Source organism: Leopardus geoffroyi, chromosome B4 (genome assembly GCF_018350155.1).
Source record: "Leopardus geoffroyi isolate Oge1 chromosome B4, O.geoffroyi_Oge1_pat1.0, whole genome shotgun sequence".
Taxonomy (NCBI): domain Eukaryota; kingdom Metazoa; phylum Chordata; class Mammalia; order Carnivora; family Felidae; genus Leopardus; species Leopardus geoffroyi.
Genome location: NC_059341.1, coordinates 109081783 through 109098919, shown reverse-complemented (window position 1 = coordinate 109098919; position 17137 = coordinate 109081783). Strand labels below are relative to the sequence as shown.

General features: G+C 32.2%; 1 protein-coding gene across 5 annotated transcripts in view; it reads left to right on the top strand.

The window, feature by feature from the left end:
• The window catches only part of MGAT4C (MGAT4 family member C), a 740390-nt gene extending 726347 nt beyond the window's left edge, over positions 1-14043 (top strand). For all 5 annotated transcript variants that reach the window (XM_045467111.1, XM_045467110.1, XM_045467108.1 and 2 more), the window contains 3 exons: positions 1186-1338; positions 6563-6710; positions 9964-14043. In XM_045467111.1, coding sequence (XP_045323067.1) covers positions 1192-1338; positions 6563-6710; positions 9964-11105 — 1437 coding nt within the window. In that variant the 5' untranslated portion in view covers positions 1186-1191 and the 3' untranslated portion in view covers positions 11106-14043. The remainder of the gene's footprint in view (positions 1-1185; positions 1339-6562; positions 6711-9963) is intronic.
• Positions 14044-17137: the final 3094 nt, after the last annotated feature.

The window sequence follows — 17137 nt, the reverse complement described above, 5'->3', positions numbered from 1 at the left end:
ATCGTTTCCAACTCATTTTATAAACATCACTGTCTTGTAATACCATTTGTAATACCATTGTAATACCAGCTAAACATTTACTCACAAATACAATTGTCTCTGAAAAGATTTTTAGAGGTATAACTGCTAAGTTGGAATACATGCATTTCATGCTATAGATAAGTCTTCATATTTAAAAATATTTTGTCTGACATTTAAAAATATTTTGTCTCGGTGTATGATTAGATTGCAATACCTTGTATTTTCGCCGATTTTCAAAATCCAGATAAAAATCTTTGACAGGAGCACCTGGGTGGCCCAGTCAGTTGGGAGTCTGCTTTGACTCAGGTCATGATCTCACAGTTTGTGGGCTTGAGCCCCCTGCCGGGCTCTGTGCTGACAGCTCAGAGCCTGGAGCCTGCTTCAGATTCTGTGTCTAGCTCACTCTCTGCTCCTCCCTCCCTCTCTCATCCTCTCTCTCTCTCTCTCTCTCTCAAAAATAATAATAATTTAAAAAAACATCAAAAAACAGTTTAAAAAAAATCTTTTACAAACATAATGCTGTTTTATCTACAGAATAACAGAATTGCACTTAGAAGGTTTTGGTCAAAATTGCTATGTATTTCCTTATTGGAAAAAAAATTATAAATGATGGATCTGTAAATACATTTTCAACCTATGCAAATCAGAAATGCAACTTAGAAAGTGACCTTATTCTAGAAGTGGCATCACAAATCAAAAGAATGGATGATTCGATATAAATATGGTATACAATAGTAACGTTCTTCTTTACTTCGCGGTGCATGGGGGATTATACTTCCCCACACCCTTGAAGTCAGGATCCGTAATGTAACTAGTAGCTACAACCAGTGCACAGAAAGTGGAAGACCATTGGCTCTCCATATGAAAAACAAAGAAATGAAATTATCATATTACATGATAAAAGACACAAAGATAAATTCTAGGTATATTAAAAATCCATCCATGAAAAACAAACAAGCAAACCACTCCACAATATAAGCTAGTGTGTTGACCTTATGCTAAGATATTAACAATCTGTGAAAGTTGTATGTGTGAAAATGGGAAAATTTCAGTGCAAACATTTGAAGGGTGCCATTTTATTAAGGCCTGGTTTTTGATATCTATGATGAAGAAATATTTACATCCAAATTTCATTGTCAATAATTCTGTGCCTCTTTTCCACAGTACAGAATGCTTAAATTTTATCAAATGAAGCATATTTTTGAAATACTGGATAAAATGAGATGCCTGCGAAAACGTTCCACAGTGTCATTTTTGGGAGTTCTTGTCATTTTCCTTCTCTTTATGAACTTGTACATTGAAGACAGCTATGTTCTGGTAAGTTTGGGAGGTTTTTTATTTTTATTGTTACACATAAAGCTGAAGTCAAACTAGATTTAGTCCAATTGTAACATAACTTCAATCCTAGGCTGCTGGCATAACCTTAGTTTGAGCAAAACTATGACATTTAGGTTTTCTATCAAGCTACTTTTTGTATTAATTATATATTACCAGCATTATAATTATTTTGACTTATGTCACAATGTTTTCTTTAATTCTGTATATAGTAGTTCAAATATGTATATTGTATAAATAAATTAGCTATCATCACCATGCTGAATTAATAGTATACATAACCATTTTGAGATTTAGTTTAAAAATATAGATTTTTAGAAATTGCTTAAAGATATGAGTCCTTTATCAATTTTCTTATCAAAACTTTCAAAATTCTACATTTTAACTAATGATACTAATTATGCTATTTTGTTATCATATATGACACTTCATGTGATTTTGAATAGGCATAAATGGCCACCATGTTGTATATTTAAATTCACTGAAAAATAACATAGAATTTTAAGAACTAGAAACAATGATGTGAAAAGTATTCAGTAGTTTAAAAAAAGATAAATTAGAATATAGCATATAAATTAACTTTTAATTAAATTCTAGAAATGGACAAAGGACTTACTCTGGTTAATTCTGAGAACTCAATTTGTTCTATTACTTGTTATTGTTATAAGTATCACATCATTTCATGTCTGATGAGAATAACATGGTAATTATTGCTTATTCACTTTCATTCTGAATTGAGCTTAAGTTATCTGGAAAAGTCCTAATCTTTACACTATTATTCCTGTTCACATATTTCAGAAAATCAAAATCTTTGGACATACAGAGGACTAAAAAGTACTTTCCATTATGCAAGCATGCTGAAAGTTTCAGTTACTATCTTATCAAGAGAAAATCTGACAATAACCACAAAAAGCATTTCCCAGTAAAATGTTTTATTAATTGAACATGATTTTTTAACTACCCATGATTTGCCATATACTATTCTATGTCTTATAACCTAACCATTTGATCTTGGTACAGATATTCTTTGGAAGTTTTGTGTAAAGCATTTTACTTCCTTTAGCATTGTTTGATGATTAAATTCTGCCGGATTCCTAGATTTTGGTTCTGCCTATGCCTTTTACCTTCATGTATAGGTCTTGATCTTGTGGACCCTTCATTCTATTCTCCACAGACAATTCACAAAGGCTGAAATCACCACAGATTCATAGAATTTGACTAGGGATGATTTAGGTAAACATAGCAAATTGGAGAAACTTACTAATGATATGCATTTTGATTTTTCTTTAAACCTGATTATTAGGTTTATAAGACTTAAAGACAATATAGCAAGACCCATGTGATCCAGCTATTTTTTTTCTGGATAAAATTAAAGATCATAAATTAACTAGAAGAGCTTTTGATAAGTGATTTAATTTTGTAATAAAAAATTATTTCTTACATCTGTGTCTACTGGTAGCAGTAAATCACATCTTGTAAATGAAACACATGGTATTAACAGGATACCTATTGCATTTAATGATTTGCTGCATTTATGAGACACTTTCAAACTCAATTGCAGTGTCTCATTTTAAACAGACAAAAGACCATTGTATGCAGCAAGCATCCTTCTATCTTGTTGATTTAAAAGCTCTTCAAATTCATTATAAAATGTGTAAGAACTAGTAGAGTATATATCTGTAAGAAGATCAAATACTAATGCTCTTTTACACATTTCTATCTACACTTCAGTCCCAGCCATTTAATGTAAAAAGGTATGATTTAATGAAGCAGCTCTTACTAAAGAGTACTTTCTTGATGAAATTTTCTCTGGCTATATTAGGCATATATCTAGTCAAATTCACAAATCAGCCCAAGTATAGAGAAGGGATTGCTCCTTAGTTTTAAAATTGAAATTATTTGAAGGTGTCTGGGTAGCTCAGTCAGTTGAGCATCCAACTCTTTTCTTTAGCTCAGGTCACGATCCCAGGGTCAAGGGATACAGCCCTGAGTCCGGCTCCATGCTAAGCATGCAGCTTGTTTAAGATTCTCTCTCCCTCTGCCCCTCACCCCTGCTCATGCTCTCCCTCTCTCTCTCTCTCAAATTAAAAAAAAATATTGTTTTTAAATACTTATATTAAAGTGGAAAGAGTGAATTAAAATGATTGTTAAATATAAGCATAACCTTACTGAAAATTTAATGACAGTATTTTTATTAGTTTAATTTCTCACTATTTACTAGATGATTTTTTACCTAAACTTTATTTGGAGCTAATTTTTATCCCAAAACTAATATGCATAAAGATTTAAACATTCTTTAAATAATTAATATAAAATTACATTAATATTGTTTTTCTAAAAGTGTTTAATATCCATGGAAAGCCAGCCACCTACTAGTATACACGTAGTTTCTTCTTAACACTTCTCCCTTTGACCCTTTTATCTGTGTTTATTTCAGTTTTCATAAAATCATCTGATTTATTTTTTTTTTATTTTAGAATGCCACAATGTGTACAATTTTCTAAACATAGACAGTAGTAGATCTTTTTTTCCTGCCTCCCTTATTTCAGGGGGAGATAATAGTCACAATTCAGAGAAAACAGATAAACAATTGCAAGTAAAAGATCTCTGGAGTTACTTAGTACATTGTATTCTGCTGTGTTTTTGCTAGAAAATCCATTTGTATCCTGAAATACTGGGCATATAACAGTTTAATGTATTGCTTACATATTCGGGACATATGTGCCTTTCATTGGGAAAGGAAGCCAAGTTCAGTGTAAGAGACAAATGCTATTCCAAGGCAAACTAAGTAGAAGAGACGCTGCATGCCCAATCAACTTAGCCTCTGGGCTGTGAGCATCTTCAAAGTAGCCACTAGGGTATATACTTAGTCTGTAGCTAGTCCATTGAATTGCATTCCTATCCAGAAAATGATTGTCATAAAGCTTTGTCTTATTACTGCGAAATACACCACAGTATAGTAGCTACAGAAAGAAGGTATCCAGGGAGAGCCTAGCTGTTCAGGTAGATGCCTCTGGAAAGCAGCCAACAAGGCTGACTCAGGTGAAAGTTGCATTATTTATTTATGCTGAAAAGTGTAAAGAAGCTTGTTCTTGAGAATTTAATAAAGTGCTTTCATATAAGTTCCATTTCATTTTATATTCTGTTATGTCCTTCAATCAGGATGAATGTACTCTATCTTAACACAGAAAAGGTCTGGATTTTTACACATTCAAGATAGAATTCTTAAAGAAATATTCAATATCCTGCACTGCCTTTAGAATGTAACATCACATAAGAACAGAATGGTAAAATGAATTCAGTGTTGTGATAGCTGTGATTTTTATAGACATTTCTTCTAGACTCTATTGATAATGGGCACTATTACATTACTATTAATGTAGCTGATGCTGAACTGAGTCCTTAGTTACATTTTGGCAATCCTAAATTTGTGGATTTTAAAACTTTAATAATGTTATATAGGTTTTCAGAAAGAAAAACATAAACATATTTATTCATAATAAAATTGAAATAATCAGGATTAAGTAGATATTCAATTAGTATATTTATAAACAATATAGAATTCAAGGTATAACTGCATATATTTTGAAAGCCTGTAACTTATAGATGGCAAATATATTATAAATATTTTAAAGGACTTTTTTTTGCAATTATCAAGGCAATATAAAATATAAAAATACAGTATTAAAGACCAAGTATAGGTTTATAAACATAATTGAACATACAGAAAGGATATTTAGAATAGATCTTGAATTGGCAACAATCAGATTGAAAGCTCTTCCCAGTCATGGCCTGCTATTCTCAACGTTTATTCTAAGACAATTCCAGTCTGGCCATTGATTTTAAATTTTGAGTCAGTCACTTTCTCCATTCACATTTGACTTGATGTAAACTGGTGAATGTTCCAAATGAGGTAAAAACTATATTAGAATCCTTTCTAATTTTTTATAGCAAGGGTTTAATTAAAGTTTTATTGAGCACAGGCAGATAATATGAGCACCAAATTTGTTTTTAATGCATTCACTTTCTCTATTTTCTTAATGGCTTTCTCAGGCTTGACTTGCCATTCTATAAGGAATAGTAGAAATAGATCTATATAACACCACACAGTACAGTAGGAACTTGCCAGAAACAACAAAATTCTTTCTAAATCGGTTATCTTTAAATATATTCTACCCATGGTAGTAAGCCATGTACAAAGGTCAAAAAAGTCGATATTTTGCTAATAATGTATAATCAGTAAAGACTTGATCAAATGGTGACTAGGTAATCAAAATCTACTATTGAACTTATACTGAAGAAGGGAGAAAAGAGGACCAATTAATGGTTAATGGGGTATATTTTAAACTAAATATGAATATGTATTTTTTAAATAAACTTGCCCAGAGATTGAATGACATAAGTCCATTACCAATTACATAATCGGCATCTTAAATATAAAAGGATTAGACTTCACCTGCAACAGAATATCACACACACACACACACACAAACACACACACACACACAATAAGCAAATGTATCGTGAGAAAAACTAATGCAAGGTCTGAAGAGATTTCCTTGACTTGGTACAAAGTTACCTTAATTAAGATACCTTGAAGACATTTGAAAAAAAACACCACAATGTCACAAGGACCATGGCTATCTATTCTTAACAGTCTTTGATTATAGTGGCCATATAAGTAACTGACTAAAACTTCTTGATTAATAAATTATCCAGAAAGAATTACACAGAAGTATTGTGTAATATTATTTAACAATGCTTGAAGAAGAAGAAACAGCTTACTATGACTCAAATATGGGAAGGTTAGTAAGAATTAGTTTTACATGAAACTATAAAGTAGATGATTATGAATTTTTAAGACCATTGAATTATTGTGATGAATTTGAATTTTAACATAAAGGCAGTTGTAATTTTCATGTGGAGATTTTTTTTTTGGCCAAGTAAATGCCATTATTAATGTATGCTGTAGAAAAGCAAATGGAAGAGGAATATAAAGAGTGCAATAGAGTAGGAGAGCCTGGAACAGAGACTTCAGGTAAGAATTCAGGTAAGAGATAATGATCTACAGCTTGTGGTACCAGTAGTTGAGATTTATATAATAACCATGTTATATATCAGCCCCATATATTCATTGCCTAAGGAGAAACTTCAATCCATGACCATCTATTATATTTATTTTCTCTTCTTCCTTCTTGGCATTCAGGAAGGAGACAAACAGCTTATAAGGGAAACATCCACACATCAGCTGAATTCAGAACGCTATGTGCATACTTTCAAAGATTTATCGAATTTCTCAGGAGCCATCAATGTCACATATCGCTACTTAGCTGCCACACCTTTACAAAGAAAGCGTAAGTATCCCTACACTTTTAATTTTTTTTTTAATGTTTATCTATTTTTGAAGGAAAAAGAGACAGAGAGTGAGCGGGGGAGAAGCAGAGAGAGAGGGAGATACAGAATCCGAAGCAGGCTCCAGGCTCTGAGTTGTCAGCGCAGAGCCCAAAGCGGGGCTCGAACCCACCAAACAGGAGATCATGACCTGAGCTGAAATCGGAGGCTTAACCGACTGAGCCACGTAGGTGCCCATGATCCCTACACTTTTAAATCAAGAATATAGAACATAAAATATTTTTGTTTTAAAATAATGACAACCGGCTTCATTTGTAGAGCAATAAAATTTTATGGGCTTTATTTACTAATATAATATATTCTTTGGGAAACATTTCAATGTTTCTTCACAAATTGCAGTTACTCACTGATCCCATCCATGAATAATAATAAAAAAAGAAACTTTTTAACATGCCTAATTGTAATATAAACTTTCAAACAATTTATTGTAGAACCATGTAGAAAGACTGAGAAAAATAATTTTATTTAAAATTGTAAAGGTATATTTTAAAAACAACGATTCCCAATATTGATATATTTTGCAACTCTAATGCTTTGGTTTTTATGACTTGCCACCACTTTTGAAAAAGTGAAAGTCATTGTTTTAGTTTCCCGAGGTGCTATACCGAATTACCACAAGCGAGGTAGTTTAAAACGACAAAAATTTATTCTCTCATGTTTCTGGAGACCAAATGTTCACAATCAAGGTGCTGGCAGAGTCACTCTCCCTCTGAAAGTTATAGGGGAGAATCTTTTCTTGCCTCTTTCAGCTTCTGGTCACTCTTGGTGTTCTTTGGCTTGTAGGGTCATAACTGTAATCCCAGCCCCCATCTCCACATGAACTTCTCTTGCTCTGTGTCTCTCTGTGTCCTCTCTTCTTCTTCAAGGACACCTGTCATTGAATTTAGAACCCACTGTCAATCTGATATGATTTATCTTAAGATCTTTTACTAATTACATCAGCAAAAACTCAATTTTTAAGTAAGGTCACATTCTGAGGTTGAATAGAAAAACTATTCAACTCACTACAGGCAGTTTGGATCTGAGAAGTAACATACTACACACACTTCATGGATTTCAAGACGCTATAGACTCTACAGAGTATAATGATCTAATTAATGTGCCACCAAGAAAATACACATTATCATTTTAATTGTAAGATGCCATCAATTGTAGGATTCAAACTGCTTTAAAAATGTCTCTGAAAAACATGACTCGTGGAATCAAGGAAACAAGTGATATCATGAATTTCTTAACAGATCTTGTGGAGACCATAGAAATTGAGTTCCCCATTAAGAAATGTTTGTACACGTGAGTCTGTGATAACCAGGTTGAGAAAATTTGTAACTTAATGCAGGTTTCTTTAGGACGATCTTCCGTTCATTCCTTCATTTCAAATGTTGATTGCTCTTAAGCTTTCTTCTAATTGCATAAGTTTGCCACTGTTTATTTTTATCTCCATCTGTTACACTACCTTTGTGCAAACATTACTAATTCTCCCTCTCCATCCTCAGTTTATTAATGTGTGTTGGCACATATGCTGCTGCTTTATACAAAGAGGCGATACAAACAGAGGGTACAAGCAGCACATTTGGGATCTTGGCACCCTACGTCTCACGAAGTGTTAACACTTTGCACAGTTAAAACATCTCCCTGTGATTTAGTTTCCTCATCTATAAAGTAGGAATGATGATAGGTGCAAAGCTATCCCAAAAGACTATTAGGAATTTTCAAGATAATTACATAGGGTAAATTTTCAAGATAATTTCAAGGGTACAGTTCATAGACTCCTGCCTTTTATGTGGAAAGTAACCTGACACCATTGATTATTGTAAAAGCTATTAGTAAAGGCTGGTATCTTGAGTTTAATGGTACCAGAGAACATACTCATTTTTCAAAAGAAGTTAGTGTGGTAAATCCAGGTATTTAAACCAAATGTGTCCATGTCTACCTCTCTGACCGACTAGTGAGAAAGATTTTTCTTGGACAGGGTTCTTTCAGTATTGTATAAGTCACAAGAAGCAGGTGTCTGTATTAAAACAGTGACCTCAGGGCACCTGCGTGGCTTGTCAGTTAAGCGTTGGACTCCTGATTTTAGCTCAGGTTAGTAGATTGAGTCCCACATCAGGCTTGGCACAGAGCTAGGAGACTGCTTGGGATTTGTTCTCTCCTCTCTCTGTGCCCCTCCCCCACTCATTCTCTCTCTCTCTCTCTCTCTCTCTCTCTCTCTCTCTCTCTTTCTCTCTCTCTCTCTCTCAAAAATAAATAAACTTAAAAAAACAGTGATTTTGGTGAATATAAACATTTTCCTATTTTCCAAAGAGTGGTTATGAAATTTTATTCAGTTCTGAATCATGGTGAGAATCAGAGGTTTAAAAAGTGAGAATATTTCAATAAAAAGACATCCATACTTATTAGAACTAAACTGCCATTTCACAAGCTTTTACTTTATTTTCTACAAATATCCAGTTTCTAATTTTAGATTTTAGGTGTCTGAATAAAAATTTCCCGAGACAAAATTGCTGTAAAACTGTGTTTCAAAATAAGGAAAATGGGGATATTCATGTGTTGGAACAATGTACAACACATTTGAGTAATAATTCAGTTTTTAAAAAGTAGTTATAATTTTGTTAGCATTCTAATTAAAATACTAGGTAAATTTCAAAATAAACTTGTGAAGTCCAATTATTAATTTTTCTGGTGCAAAATACTGACAGTGATCAAAGACAAATGAAAATGTTCCATGTTTTCTATGAAAAATGTAAAGATGTGTAAAAGAATAAGTTAGGCTTAATTTTCTTTTTTATCATTTGAGACCAGTTTGTCATCCTTAAGTGTGAATTCCCTTCTCCTTTTGCATTTTTTAATAGTGTGGGTATTATCCAAACATCTATCTTCTTTAGTGGGCATATATGAGAGCATTAAGCTGTAAGACACCTTAAATCGTATTTTTATTTCATAAACAAATGTTTACAGCAATAACGCTCATATGTCATTGTGCTTAAGAGACATTTTTTCATAGAAAAATCAATTATGTATTAAGTACTATAGGCTTTATATGTTTAGCATAATACTTTAATCACAAAATATGCTATACATATCATTTACTAGATTTACCTAATACAGTAGCAGGCCTAAGGGGAAAAGAGTTTTGTCTCTGTTATTCAAAGCCTATTTCACATTTAATTTGTCTTCCTTCTGAATTCTTTTGTTCAGGGTTTCTTACCATTGGACTGTCGTCAGTGAAACGAAAAAAAGGAAACTATTTACTTGAGACCATCAAGTCAATTTTTGAGCAGTCCAGCTATGAAGAGCTGAAGGAAATTTCAGTGGTGGTTCATCTAGCAGACTTTAATTCATCCTGGCGTGAGGTCATAGTCCAGGATATTACACAGAAATTTGCCCACCATATTATTGCAGGAAGATTAGTAGTTATACATGCTCCAGAGGAATATTACCCAATCCTGGATGGCCTTAAAAGAAATTACAATGATCCAGAAGACAGAGTCAGATTTCGTTCCAAGCAAAATGTAGATTATGCTTTTCTGCTTAATTTTTGTGCCAATACTTCAGACTATTATGTAATGCTTGAAGATGATGTTCGATGTTCAAAAAATTTCTTAACTGCCATCAAGAAAGTCATTACATCCCTTGAAGGAACCTACTGGGTAACTCTTGAGTTCTCAAAGCTTGGCTACATTGGAAAACTTTATCATTCTCATGATCTCCCACGTTTGGCACACTTTTTATTAATGTTTTATCAAGAAATGCCTTGTGATTGGCTACTGACTCATTTTCGGGGTCTTTTAGCTCAGAAAAATGTGATCCGTTTTAAACCATCTCTCTTTCAGCACATGGGTTATTATTCATCATATAAAGGGACTGAGAATAAGCTGAAGGATGATGATTTTGAAGAAGAGTCATTTGACATCCCCGATAACCCTCCTGCAAATCTGTATACCAACATGAATGTTTTTGAAAATTATGAAGCAAGCAAGGCTTATAGTAGTGTCGATGAGTACTTTTGGGGAAAACCGCCTTCAGCAGGAGACGTCTTTGTGATTATATTTGAAAATCCAATTTTAATTAAGAAAATTAAAGTGAGTACTGGAACAGAAGATCGGCAAAATGACATTTTGCATCATGGAGCCCTAGATGTTGGGGAAAATGTTATAGATTTCAAACAAAGTAGACAATGTGTTACTTACTTAAGACTAGGGGAATTCAAAAATGGAAACTTCGAAATGTCAGAGGTGAATCAAAAAATTCCATTTGATATACATTGTATAAGGATATACGTTACCAAGACACAAAAGGAATGGCTGATTATTAGGAGTATTAGCATTTGGACTTTTTAGCTAATTAAACCGAGATGTCCAGTTCCTAAAACAGGCTTTCCTGTTTCCTTTTTTGCTACCTTCCTCTTTTGCTACTTTTGTCCTTTGGAGGGAAAGCAATGGATGAGACATTTTAAAAGAAAAGCCTAAGCATTTTTGCAGTTTTGATTTGCATATTGTCAACATAATTTTACTCTAATACACACTTGAGTTTATTTTAACTTCTGAAGTTGAGTATCAGTCCGTTGTGAATTTCATTTATATTTTTAATGTTATCGTGTTTGTTCCAAAATTTCAACTAAATGTCAAAAAGGTGACATGAAGGATTCAAAATGAGAAAATTTAGTTTGCTGGATGGTGAGTCTTAAAAAATAGTGGCCAACTGTATGCACTTCCTCAAGAATTGATAATTTATTATGTCATCAGATAGCTCTTATTAAGCATCTGTGTGAATATGCAGTTGGTTAGAATGATATTTTTTTTCTTGTAAACATAGATTTTCATAGACTTCCAGGCATCTACAATGAATACCTCCTCATAGAAGTGATGTCTTTACAGCAAAATTTTATGTGTAGGTGAGGTTATGGAAAGAAAAAAAAATGGCTTAAAAATATTTCTCCCATGATTATTTATATAAAAAGGGGCATTGTTCATTGTATAAAAACAATTGAGCACCTATTGTTAATAAATTTTCTGTGGGAAGCAATCTTTTCTAGTTTCCCTTTTGCAAAAAAGAGCAGTTATGCTCGATATTTTCAAGTTATATTGGGTACCTACATTTAATAGAAGAAATTAGAGAAGGCCTATAGTTAGTTCATTCTTACATTTTCAGTGTATGCAGAAAATTTTTGAAATTGATTTTATATGTTTTGTATTAAAGTTCATACAATTGAAATCGTTGTAATCTATCATATACTTTTTTTAGAGTTTAAATGGGCATCTTATAAAAGAGAAAAGTAGGAAACCAAGAAATCAGTTAACTTTTCTGTATTCACAGCTAGTTCATAGTAAAGCCAAAGCGAGAGATCGGATGTTCTGATATCCACAGTACTCTTTCCCTTATGTGGAGATTGCTCCTCACATAAATTATGCTTTCTGTTCGCCTCTACATGAGTCTGAGATAATAAGTCATGCTATCTTGAAACAGCTAGTATAATTCTTTCATAAGTCTCATTTTCATTCTGTGGAATAAACCTAAAAGTGCCCGAAACGATGCTCTTGTATATGCACCCAAATGGAGAACAAACTTTGCTAACTATTACTATAAGGGACTGGACAGTTGTGCTACAACCATGTGTCCTATCAAAGCATTTCAGGACACCTTAGTGCATCGTAAAGACATTGGTTGTTCAGAATACCCTGAGCTTGTCGGATCCTCTCTATTTTTTGACAAACAGCAAAGATGAAGGTGCTTACTGTGAATATATGAAAAGTACTTCAGGTAAATTTATGGAGAGACTCAAATATATATGTTTTTATAGATTAGAAAGCATTTTATTCAATCTATCCAAATTGATTAAATTAGAAACTCATAAAAAATTGGGATTTTTTTTCTTTTATTGATACAATAGCTACTGTGTATTTTTTGCATCCAGTTGCTATAGTATAATAAAGAGAAAATATGAATCTATAAATATTAATATTTCCTTGCACAACTGAGTCTTAAAGTCGTACGAAAAAATGAACACTGCCACTAAACTATAATCTTTGCCTTGATTTGGAGGATATTTGCCAGACACTTAAAGATATTCTGTTTTATTGGCTTTTATCATCCTCGTTCATTAACTGGCTAGTTGTATAATATTCTACATATATCTCAGAAATTACAGATAATCACTTTCTCCACTTTTAATGATAAAAGGTACACAACAAAGACATGTAATATCAAAGCTTAGCAGACTCCTTGAAGTGATTGTAAACTTCATGGAGTCTGCCTAGGTTCTGAGAGTGTTTCCAAAGACCAGCCATTGATATCAACTTCTGGAAAATGCTTCAAGAAATATTGCTGAGGGCGAAATTGAACGTTTGTTAGAAAATTATAAATGTAAATGTGATTTAAAGTGGTTACATTTTATCTTAAGCTTGATCTTTTCATTATAGAACCCAGGTTTTAATAAGCTGGTCAATCACCTAAGGATGTGTCTATGTTTTTTTATAGATTAAGTGGAGGTCAACCTTTTTAAGGAAAGACTTGGACAAAGACTCTCTATTAGGGACACTGGGACAAATAACCTTTCTTTTTCAAAAAGATAATCTGACCAAGCATTCTTCACTTGATTCAATGTTGCATTTCCTATATTTAAAAGTTCTGAATAAGGCTCCTATAATCTTGTCTCTGAGACATAGAGCAAAAAGACACTTATTAGGTTTAATCATATTCAATCTGTTATTAAGCATAATGTTCCATCAATGTCTCTCTTGGCAGTTTTTTTAAATATGTATATATATGAACATATACATATATATATACATATATATACACACATACATATATATATATATATATACACATATATATATATAAAATTTTCTTTGTTACAAATGTCTATTGAAAAAACACTGGAATGTAACATGACAGTTGAGGTATTTATTTGCTATGTAAATAAGATGCTGACAGGGTTCAAGCACAAAATATGTACCTTAAATAATGTCTCAGTTTGTTTATTGTGAACTGACTAAAAAGTTTATTTACATTTAAGATTCTTCTCCTTAAGGGAGCCTTTTCAGCATTTATGAACATCAAAGAAAAGCATTTGTAAAAGCACAATAAAAATATGGAAATTACACATTTTTGGAAAACACACATTATAGCAGCAATAACATGTCTAGGTATAAAAATACATAGAAAGTGTTAATAGAAGCACTTTTGAAGTATCACTAAAAACCTATCAGCTTTTATAACGTATATATTTTCCAGATATAAAAATATAATTTAGAAACCAAGTGTCATTTAAAACTACTTTTCTCATATAGCTACACTTATTAGACTAGAACATTCCATTTCTTACTGAACTATTGTTTCTGGGACTTTTTATGAAGCTATCATAGAAAGACTATAATGTACAATAATGGCATACAAACAAAACAAATATTTACAAATTATAAGAAAGGGAAAGCACTTGGTCTTCTAAATGTCCATATGGCACAATATTTGCCAGTTTGTCAACATGTTCTTTAGAATGTGGTGCCCTGGATTAATATGGAAAACACTACTCTCAGTGTCCTCTAACATATGAAGATAAGAGCGTGATTCTCTTCCTTTGCCTTTTCAGTATTTCCATAATAGAGTTTAAGATTACATTCATTTTTATCACCATACTATTGACTAATAGAGCTCACCTTCAAACTTCATGACATTTATTACTGAAAAAAACATGATTTGCCATTTTGTATATGTTCAATCAATTCTTTGAATGTTTCTTTTAAATTTTAATGTTAATTTCAAGAAAATTTCAGTGTTTCTTCTGATCCATGGTCCCATACTTTCCTGCTCTTGACTCCATCATTCAGGGTTTTAACATAGCTCCCCAGCTTTATGTTACCACAAATTTGATATGTGTGCCTTTTTTTCCTCTCAGGAGATACAATGGAAGGGTCACATAGACCTGAGTTTGAAATCCAGTTTGGCAATTACTGATTTCCTCCAGACATGAGGAAAGTTATTTAACCCTTTTGAATCTTAGTACCTACATCTATAAAATTGAAATAATTTTACCTAGTAGGCTGTTAGAACTGAAAATGGGATAACAAACTAATCAATCAAGAAACATGTTTCCTCTCTTTTTAGCCATATTATATATGTAAGAAAAGATATGGCCCTTCAAAACACGACCAGAGGCCATCGTCCTGATCAATATCATAAATTCCATTATCTTCTTATCTGATTCTGACCACCTTTTTATATTTTTTGGTCCAAAAAATGTCATGTACAATCAAGTAAATGCCTTCTTAAAATCAAGATAGTCCTGTCATTCTATTACTCTAGAAACCTCATCCAAAATTTGTATCTTTTGTTTTTAATATTCTCATTGTATTAATGATCATTAATTTTTAAGAAATCTAGACATTTATTTTGAAAATTTAAGTAAAAAAGCCTTTTTGTAATTTCAAAAATTTTACTCGAGGTGAAGTTATCAGAATCTTTTTTTTTTTTTAATATCAAGTTTCTGTTCTTTGGTATTTTTCCCATTACTGGTAAAAGTTTTAAGTGCACTGGCTTATAAATTATCCGGGCTATGATGTTGAAACTTGAAAACAGGTAGTATACGTCCTTGTCTACCATGACATTGCTTAGAATTCTACTTCTTTGAATTTCTTCTCTGTTCATTTCAGGATTATTCTTGTTAGAAGGAAGAAGGTCATAACAAAACATAATTTGATTAGTTCTTGTTCTTTGTTTTTTGTTTGCTTTTAACTCTTTTTTTTAAAAATGTTTGAAAATTATCACATCATTGCATAGATGGGTATGTGGATCTCCATCTAGATAGATCTCTATCGGTGTGTGTGTGTCTGTGTGTGTGTGTGAGTACACCTATATGTATACATATACGTATGTGTGTATACCCGTAGATATCACTGTGTGTGTACATATTTGAATATATGTCCGTTTGAGTGCATTTGTATGCTTGCGAGAGCAAGAGGACAGAGAAAAGGATTGAGAGATGGGTGTTTCCTTAGTATTATTTGTGACTTCCACACCTCTGCTTATTCTTGGCTTTAGTTTTCCTAACACACTGTCTTCCTGGTTTTGTCCCCCTTCTGAACTGGCTTTTGGTTACATGTCCTTAATATTTTATACATCACATTCTTTAAAAATCATAATTCATTACAAATTTTTTTACAACCTCTTAGATTCTCTAAATTTCTTAAAAGTTTATTTGTTTATTAGAGGATCCCATGTCTCTCCAAACAGGATTTCACTTTTAGAATTTAGAGTTTAAATTTATTTTATTTAATTTCTTAACATTTGAAGTCTAAATTATAAGTTGCAAAGCATTCTCTTTCTAAACTATAAATACTATGAAAACAAGGTCATACTTTCCCCAAATTCTTGTCTCTTCCACCTCATTAATCTACTCATCCTGGTTACTGTGATTTAAATCCACAGTAGTACTCCCTTCATTAATTCCAAAATCTTCTGAGATGTATTAATGTTCTATTTTGAACATTGAAATTGAAATGTAGATTTGAGGCCATTTTCTAGATAATTGGATATGAACATCTATTCCGAAAAACATACATTTTTGAGCCCAAAGTAGTTTCTTATTTGAACTATTGTTCCAGCTTCCCATTTTACTGCCTAGGTAGTCTCTTAAAAAATTTTCCCCCAAATTTATCTTATTATAAGAGTGATAAAATGAGTCAAATTTTTATGCTTATAGAAAAATATAATCATATTAAAAACATAGTATGTTCAAATTTCATGTCTTCTTGGAAGAAAAGTAATACCCTAAATAGCCATCTCTTTAAATAGCTGAATTAAAGATACATTAATAAGATTCTCAATATTTTTTCCTTTTAAAATGAAAATTTTATAAGGTATATACTCATTAAATTTAATATGTAGGAAATTATAATTTTATTTAATGATTGTTTAAGGGTGAACAATGACAAAGAATAAACAGCATCCGAAACCTTAGCCTATACTTTCAACATACTATGTGTTATTACAGCTTTAACTACCATAGCCAATGTAACTTACAATCATTCTGCCTAGCTGCAGATAAATACAACTTTAATGCATAAATAATCAAAACTCAATGCATAAAAAAATTTGCACTCATAATTGAAAGCTAACTATTGAAAAAATATTTAATGTGTACTCAAAGATTTGGAAGAAATGTAAAGAACTTTCTCTTCTCCCTTCTTGCTCACTTCACCATCTATTACCAAGGATATAGAATATCTGAAGTACTGCACAGACATATATGGCAATCCCGCTTTCAATACCCAAGGTTTTAAATTCTATTACAAGGCAAACATTTAATGCTTTTATTGTAATTTCATCTAAGTCAATTTTCTTATTCAACTTACTCTGCAATATGTCCCCAATT